The sequence below is a fragment of the Leptonychotes weddellii genome, chromosome 16 (assembly GCF_054177405.1).
Source record: "Leptonychotes weddellii isolate Sample4059 chromosome 16, ASM5417740v2, whole genome shotgun sequence".
NCBI lineage: Eukaryota > Metazoa > Chordata > Mammalia > Carnivora > Phocidae > Leptonychotes > Leptonychotes weddellii.
Window position 1 is genome coordinate 46,882,440 of NC_138384.1, and position 8,952 is coordinate 46,891,391.

Genomic DNA, 8,952 nt, shown 5'->3' on the forward strand with positions numbered 1-8,952 from the left:
GAGAGCAGCTAAGGAATGGAATCTTAACATGTGTTAAATTTAGCTAATTTTAATTAAAAATTAAAGGACCACGTGTGGCTAATGGCTACCATATTGGACAGCAACCATATTGGACAGTACAGATGGAGAACACTCTGTAGCAGTGAGAAGCAATAAACTAAATGAGCAAACAGAACATGGAGACAGTGTTTGGTGGAATAAGATCCCGTATTTTATACCTCAACTTTGGGGCACCTGGCTGGCTTAGTCAGTAGAGCATGTGACTCTGATCTCAGGGTTGTGAGTTCGAGCCCCATGTTGGGCGCAGAGCCAACTTACAAAAAATACCTCAACCTGGGGCGCCTGGGTGGCTCAGTTGGTTAAGCGTCTGCCTTCGGCTCAGGTCATGATCCTGGAGTCCCGGGATCGAGTCCCGCATCGGGCTCCCTGCTCGGCGGGGAGTCTGCTTCTCCCTCTGACCCTCCCCACTCTCATGTGCTCTCTCTCTCTCTCATTCTCTCTCTCAAATAAATAAATAAATAATCTTTAAAAAAAAAATTAAAAAAAAAACCTCAACCTGACTCCTCACCAACACCCACCTTCCATGTACCCTATATCATCCAACTTAAGATGCTAGTGATTGTATTTGCACTATTATTTTGCATACCTCTGAGATAGAGAAAGAAGCTGTCAATTAAATTGTGATATAATGCTGGGGTGCCTGGGTGGCTCAGGCGTTAAGCATCTGCCTTCGGCTCAGGTCATGATCTCGGGGTCCTGGGATCGAGCCCCGCATCAGGTTCCCTGCTCAGCAGGAAGCCTGCTTCTCCCTCTCCCACTCCCCCTGCTTGTGTTCCCTCTCTCGCTGTGTCTCTCTCTGTCAAATAAATAAATAAAATCTTTAAAAAAAAAATAAAAAAATAAAAATAAATAAAAAATAAAAATAAAATCTTGGGACACCTGGGTGGCTCAGTCAGTTAAGCGTGTGCCTTCGGCTTAGGTCATGATCCCGGGGTCCTGGGATCGATCGCCACATCAGGCTCCCTGCTCGGCAGAGAGTCCGCTTCTACCTCTGCCTGTGCTCTCTCTCACTCACTCTCTCTCAAATAAATAAAATCTTAAAAAATAAAATAAAATAAAATCTTAAAAAAAAACCAACTACTTTTATTTAGCTTTATAGGATGCAGGCTAAGAATCACAGCATGGGCTGTATTTTCACCTTACTGGGGGCCCGAATCTATCCAATACACAGCTGCTCTTGTCCCCTTTCCTCCACAGAACTTGTATGGCTGTTACATATGAGAGCCAAGGTGTGTCTGCATCACCTGGACAGAAGGTGCAGCCTTCATGTCCCAACAATCTTTGGAGCTGCCGTAACCACGTGGGCCCCAGACCCACCGCCTGAGAATTCTCGGATCCTGCGCTGCGCCCCCAACAAGAGAGCAAGTGAACCCTGGTGAGACCACACTGCCTTCTACTCTAGTTGAGCTCTGCAGTATCCCAGCGCAGAACCATGAAGAGACAACGCTAGGATCATCGGGTCATTGCTAGGCAGACCTGTCGTGTGCTGCGCTGGAAAGGATTTAACCAAAAAAGCTTTTGCCAATTTCTATGGTGTAATACTCCTGCTTGGGCTGATATCAACCTACCAGTGCAATGTCTCTGGGCACAGAGTTGGAAAGAGATGTGAAGAGCTCACAGTTATAAACGTAATACAACAGACAAACATAAATTCAAAACATAACTATTAGTGAAAATAATTAGGAATTGATGAATGTTGAGTATTTATTGACCTTTTTATTTTTTTATTTTTTTATTTGTTTTAAAGATTTTTTATTTGTTTATTTGAGAGAGAGCATGAGAGGGGGAAGGGTCAGAGGGAGAAGCAGACTCCTTGCTGAGCAGGGAGCCCGATGTGGGACTCGATCCCGGGACTCCAGGATCATGACCTGAGCTGAAGGCGGTCGCTTAACCAACTGAGCCACCCAGGCACACTATTGACCTTCTTTTTAATATTCATTATTTAATTGTAAGTTTATGTAATTTAATTTTTAATAATGGTTGTGTTTACCACCTGGCTCTCACAGTTCCTAAAAATTGACCAATTGGCTCTTTTGGGCTGGTATTGAGCTGGTTCTGGCACTCTCTTCTTTACTTTACTTTTATTTTATTTTTTAAAGGTTTTATTTTTAAGTAATCTCTACACCCAATATGGGGCTTGAGCCTACAACCTCCAGATGAAGAGCAGCATGCTTCACCGACTGAGCCAGCCAGGCGCCCCCCTACTTTACTCTTAAATTGTGTTTGTTGTTTCTTGTCTGTCAACCTCCTGCTGGAGCCCAAGCTCTGTGAGGGGAAGCATTTAGATTCATCTGGCTTCTTCACAGCTCAATTCCCAGCACCTAGAACAATGCCTGGTGCACAGTAGGAGCTTAATAGTCTTTGATGAATGAAAGGAAGAAAGAGAATGAGATTCGTAACACAATGGCTTCATGTAAATTAGAAGCAACAGCTTGTAAGGAGGCATGTTTTGCAAGGATGCAGGGTATTCAAGGCCATTTGTGTTGGTGCCTGTGGGGAGGGAGGGGACTGGAGCCAGGGATGACAGATGGAATAAAGAAATAAAATGAGAGCAGGTCTCTGCCAGGACTTGAATTCCAGAGGGTGATTGACTCAACTCTCCTCACCTGAGATCTGATTAGGAAAAAGAGACCTTTTTATTTGCATAGGCTTTTCCAAGAAACAAGGTGAGTCTTTGCCTTCCCTGCCCTGGACCTCAGCAGTCCCTGCTCACAGGAACCGGAGTTGAGCCAAGGCTCAGGGAGGGCAGTCTTGCTCAGGGTCAGGCTGCAAGGCTGGGTGTTTTCTTCTGTCACACCAGACAATGTGGCTGGGGAGTGCCCCCAGAGAGCAACATGCACCCCATTCAGCCACTTGTCAAGAACAAGGTTCCTGGCTGGGCACAATTAAGCCGCGGTAGGCATATCCGTAGGATGAATTAAATGAACTGACGAATGGAATTTAGGATTCTCTGGTTTTTATTATTATTTACCTGGTTTTTACTTTTATTTTATTTATTTATTTATTTTTAAAGATTTTATTTATTTATTTGACAGAGAGTGAGAGAGAGCACAAGCAGGGGGAGAGGCAGAGAGAGGGAGAAGCAGACTCTCCGCTGAGCAGGGAGCCCAATGCGGGGCTCGATCCCAGGACCCTGAGATCATGACCTGAGCCAAAGGCAGGAGCCCAGGGACTGAGCCACCCAGGAGCCCCTATATATCTGTTTTTTAGAGACACTAAGAGTTTTGAAAATGTCTTCTTTGGGGTATGGTGCCAGTTTTGTGCTTTCATGGTCCTGTTCCTGTACCTAAGGGGCCTTGAATAATGATGTTGTGGGGGTGTGGAGAGAAATCCTGAAGGAACATCTCTGGGAAAGGAGAGTTCTGGGCCAGGAGTCTGGATCAAGAGGCTGGGGGCCTGGACTCCAGGGTCTGAGGGAGGAGGGGCTGGGGGTCTGGACTCCTGGGTCTGAGGGAGGAGGGGGCTGGGGCCTAGGAGGGGGCTGGGGGCTGGGACCCCTGGGTCTGAGGGAAGAGGGGGCTGGGGGCTGGGACCCCTGGGTCTTGAGTGGAGAGAGCAAGGTCTGGGGAAGCAGGTGGGCAGCTGATACTCAGTTACACCAGCAATCATTTGCTCCGTATGGTTTTCTGGATCCAGGTTTGGTACTTGCACAGGTTGGTGTAGACTCCGGGATAGCCGGGCAGGGCACAACGTTCCATCCCCCAGGACACAAGACCTTGGAGCTGTCCTTTGCACACCAGGGGTCCCCCTGAGTCACCCTGAAGGGAAGAGGCCGAGATGGAAACACCCATGGACAGATGGTCAGAGCCACGGGTGTGGAAAACCCAGAGGCAAAGATGAAGAAGGAGGTGGGCTGAGACCACCCCCCACCCCGCAGGGCTCTGGAGATATCAGCCCGAAGAGTTGGGGTCACTGCCTTCCCTCTTCACTGATTGCTGCTGTCTCTGCCTCTTGGGTCTCACTGCGCTGCTCTAGAAAACTGTGTATGCCTCTTTATCTCCCCGTCTCTCGAGTCACCTCTCAGGAAAGGTCTCTAGAGTCCCTTAGCACAGATTTCCCAGTGCCCATATGTATAGCAGCAACGAGAGCACTGCTCTGCACTCTTTCCATGGACTACCACCTCATTCCACCACCTGCCCTAAGAGGAGCTACCCCAATCTGACAGATGAGCAAGCTTTGGCACAGTCGGATTAAGTCTGTTATCCAAGGGTGGACACCTAGGAGGCAGCCCAGCCATTGCAATCTCTCTCAGTCTCTGGGGAGGCCTCCACTGATTTTCATGCTCCTGAGATCCTTTGATACCCAAGTTCCAGCCCCAAACAATCCCCCTCCTTCGGCTCTGCCCCCGGGCCTCACCTGACAGGAGTCCTTCCCACCTTGGGGAACACCTGCACAGACCATGCCAGGAGTGACAGCATGGGAATAAGCCTGCCGACACTCCTGATCCGAGGAGATGTTGATGTTCACACATTGCAGGGAGTTGGGGTACTTGACTGGAGGGCACAGAAGGGTTACAAGTGGGGGTTTACCTTCCAACAGGACCAGGAGTCTGGGGACCCACCTCCTCCTCCCTCAGACCCAGGAGTCCAGGCCCTCCAACCCTTCCTTCCCAGGATGCAAGAGTACTCACCAATGGGGCTAGATGTGGTGCCCCAGCCTGACACATGGCAGGGAGTCCCTGGGCTGGCACAGGAACTGGCTATGGTGATGGGCCTCACCGCCCTCCCCAGCCGAACAGGCTGCTTCAGCTGCAGCAGCATCAAGTCATTATTGTGGGTCCGGGAGTTGTACTGGGGGTGTGGCACCTGGCGAACCACACGCAGCACCTGCTGGGTGGCCTCCCAATTCCTCAGGTTGTGCTTGCCCAGGGCTACGTGAAGGATCCTGGCCCATAATCCCCAAAAGTAGCACTGCTCAGGATCTGACCTGGAGACCCCTCTCCACCCTCTGGCCCCATTCCCTTACCTGGTGATGAATATTCCACAAGTCTGAACTGCTTATGGAGCATTCAATGGACTCCTGTGCTCTTTCCCATGGCCTGGGCATTCTCTCTTGGGCCAATCCCACCATCCACCCCTTCCTCTCTTGAGCTATACTATGGTTTCTGGCTTGAGTGTAAGGTGATAGCTGGGAGTTCTTGGCTCAGTGCTGGGTTCTAGGCTCTGAGTTCCAAGTGAGACTCTGGGCTATGGCTGTAGGCTCTAAATAAGGATTGATATCTTGGAGTAGGCTCCAAGGAAGCTCCATCCTGGTTCCAGCCTGGCCCCTGGGTTCTAGATATCTTGAACTTTTGAGTCTAAGCTAGGATCTGGGCTCTCTAGATTGAGCCTGGATCATGGCATACTTTCTAGATATGAGTGTGAGATTCTGGTGATAGGATAGGCTGTGGGTTCTATTTTGAGCTCTGTGTTATGGTTTGAGTCTAGGTTCTAGATGTTGATTTGAGCTTTTAGTCTTAGGGTAGTCTCAATTCTATATTGAGCAATAGATTCTGGACATGGATACGAGCTTCAGTTTCTAGGTTGTGTTCTGGGTTCTTGCTTAAGTTCTGGTTTATGACCTGGGTTTTAGACAACGGTTTGGGCTCTGTGTTTGAGCTTAGGGTCCTAAACATCGGTCTGAGTTCTTAATTCTTGGCTAGGCTCAGTTTCATATTGAATTACAGTTATGGTCTGGGCTCTTGCTTCTAGACTCTGGTCTGAGCCCTTGACCTCAGATTGAGCTCTGGGTTCTAGATGGAGCTCCAGGTTATGGCTTGGATCCAAGTTTCTAGATGTTGGCTTGCATTCTGAGCTTTGCATTCTAGACTCTGGGCTGAGTTCTGGGCTCTAGGTTCTACATCAAACTTTAGTTTATGGCATTAGATCTGGTTTATAGGCACTGGGTGGGCTCTTGTCTAGGATCTGGGTTCTAGGTTTAGGTCTAGACTCTTGGAGGGGTTCTGAGTTCTGTATGGGACTTCAGATTATGGTCTGCATTCTGGGATTTAGCACTGGGTTGAAGTTTGGGTTCCAGGCTCCTAAAAAAGGAGCTGTAGACCAGACTCTGAATTGAACATTGCATCTAGAATAGGTTCTGGTTCTGTCTATCCTACACTCTGAGCTATATGTTCTAGCTGTAAGCAGGGTTCTGGATTTATGGTTGGACTGCAGGTCTGGATTCTAAGTTTTGAGAGGGGTCCTGAGTTTCTGAATGTAGACTGTACCCTAAACTGAACCACCAATCTGGAATGGGCTCTTAATCTTAGTCTCTATGTAGAACTTGGCCTCCAGATAGATCTCCAGATTATGTTAGGTTCTAGGTTTTTTTTTTTTTTTTTTAGGTTCTAGGTTTTGTGTGGGGCTCTAAGCTGGCATATGGGTTCTAAATTGCCAGTCTGCTTTCAGAATCTAAACTGAGGGACACTTGGGTGGCTCATTCGGTTGAGCGTCAGACTCTTGATTTTGGCTGGGGTTGTGGGATCGTGAAGTCCAGCCCCACATTGGGCTCTGCTCTCAGCTTGGAGTCTGCTGGAGATTCTGTCTTTCCCTCTGCCCCTCCCCCTACTCATGCTCAATCTCTCTCTAAATAAATAAATAAAATTTTCTTTTCTTTTTTTTTAAAGATTTTATTCATTTATTTGACACGGGGAGAGAGACAGCTAGAGAGGGAACACAAGCAGGGGGAGCGTGAGAGGGAGAAGCAGGCTCCTGGCCGAGCAGGGAGCCCGATGTGGAGCTCGATCCCAGGACCCTGGGATCATGACCTGAGCAGAAGGCAGATGCCTAACGACTGAGCCACCCAGGCGCCCTAATAAATAAAATCTTAAAAAAAAAAAAAAGAATCGGGGCGCCTGGGTGGCTCAGTTGGTTAAGCGACTGCCTTAGGCTCAGGTCATGATCCTGGAGTCCCGGGATTGAGTCCCGCATCAGGCTCCCTGCTCGGCGGGGAGTCTGCTTCTCCCTCTGACCCTCCTCCCTCTCATGCTCTCTGTCTCTCATTCTCTCTCTCTCTCAAATAAATAAATAAAATCTTAAAAAAAAAAGAATCTAAACTGAGCTCAAGATTTATGGCTGGATTCCATATTCTGAGCTGTGTTGGTAATTCTAGGCTCTTATCTAGACCCCAAACCAGGACCCAGCTACTACATCAGGTTCAACACAATGCTCCAGGTTCTTAGCTGAGCTCTGGGGCTCTAGACTCTGGAATCCACTTGGCACAAGAATACGGGAGGGGGGTACTCACGGTCGTGCACAGTGAGCAGCAGTGATGGCCCACTGGCCTGAGAGCAGGGCCCCTCCACAGAGGAAACGACGAAGGGGACCTGCCAGTAGGGCTGCCTGCCATGGCTGGGAGTTCTGGATGCATGTATAACCACCAATTATCTTGTTCTCATCCCCTTGGCTCTGTGCCATGGCTAGGAACAGGCAGGGGTGGGGTGGGGAAAGCAGATGAACAAATGTTCTCCACCCCTCAACTCTCTAGGATGTCTGGCATCCACAAATCCCCTTTCTTTACCTACCCCCTAAACCACCCACCTCTATCTGCCCCACGCAGTATGAGATATGCCCAATGTTGCCCCCATTATTGCCCCAACACAATCAGGGAGTTTTCTGACAATCCCCCCATCACCTCCATAGTATATTACTTGATCCCACGGCCACCTCATCCAGGGCACTGACATATCTACTACCTTTGACTTTACCCTCCCACGAATAGTTTCTATCATCACTTCTCACAACATACCACAATTCCCTCATTAATCCTTCTCCAACACATTCAAGGAGCTCCCTGTCCTTTTTCCAACCTTCCCACTCTTATGGCCCCCCAGGACCCACCGTCTCGCCCCACACCCACTCCATCTGCCAATCCATGCCCCTCCCCATGAGCCTACCTCCCTACATCACACCCCACCCCCCTTCACCACCAACAACATGCTGTCTTTCCGTTAGTTCTGCAGCCCTCCTTTTAAATAAAACCCAGACAAGCCTGAACACTTCTCCACAATTCCTCATTTATTTCTCCCCATCTCCTTTAACTCCTGTACCCTGATATCTGCTGATATCTCCATAGGCCCCCTCCTAAGGGCTCCTCAGCCACGACCCCCAAAACCACACCCATGCCTTCTCACCCGGTCACCCATGAGCCCACTGGGTCCCTGAGAACCCTCCCCATCTCTTCTCAGCATCTCCAGGGGACTGTCCATACCCCGGACCCCACTGCTGTCTTACCTAGAGCCACGATCTGAAGTGCTGTTAGCAGGAGGAACATTCTGGGGGCTGGGGTTGGGTTCTGGCAAATGCAGAGAGAAAGTGAGAGAGAAGCAGGCTACAAGAGACCCAGAGTTTGAGGGACAGAGACAGAGAGGGCCTTAAACAGAGACCAAGACCCTTAGAAACATGGATGTGCCTCTGTGTGTAGAGGAGGTGGGGGTGGTGTCTTGCCTCCCTGTCACTCCATGGAGGCCTTTTATCCTTGGTCTGGGCAACTGGCCCTGCCCCCCGCCCTTCTCCTGACATTTTTTTTATAGCCCAGTTCTCATTCCAGGGCTCCCTGGTCCTATCTCCTCCCTCCCCTCTCTGGCCAGAGAAGCAGCCACCACATTAATGAGAACCCGCCCAGTGAAGGTGTTTAATCTGGGAGGAACCCAGGGAGGGGGCACCCCAGGGCAGGGTGCACAGTGTGGGGGGCCTCAGGGGAAGGTGCTGGGAGGGGTGGGGGGGTGGGGAGCAGAGACACAGAGAAGGCTGGGAAATGAAAAAGAAGTCACATATGTAGGTGGAGAGCAAGAGACAGGGTCAGAGAAAAACAGGCTGGAGAGACAGAGTCAGAGGGAAAGAGACTAGGGAAAGATGGGGAAGGGAAGGAAGATGAATGTGGACACGGGGACAGAGGAGGCAGATGGGGGGAAAG

The 8,952-nt window shown here is 49.6% G+C and overlaps 1 protein-coding gene across 1 annotated transcript; it reads right to left on the reverse strand.

Moving 5' to 3' along the window:
• Positions 1–3,620: 3,620 nt before the first annotated feature.
• Positions 3,621–8,310, reverse strand: KLK14 (kallikrein related peptidase 14). Its single transcript, XM_081807708.1, has 5 exons — positions 8,271–8,310; positions 7,285–7,456; positions 4,691–4,944; positions 4,417–4,553; positions 3,621–3,818 (listed from the first exon to the last, which is right to left on the reverse strand). Exons 1-5 carry the CDS (start codon positions 8,308–8,310, stop codon positions 3,666–3,668), a joined length of 756 nt encoding a protein of 251 aa, XP_081663834.1. The 3' UTR covers positions 3,621–3,665.
• Positions 8,311–8,952: the final 642 nt, after the last annotated feature.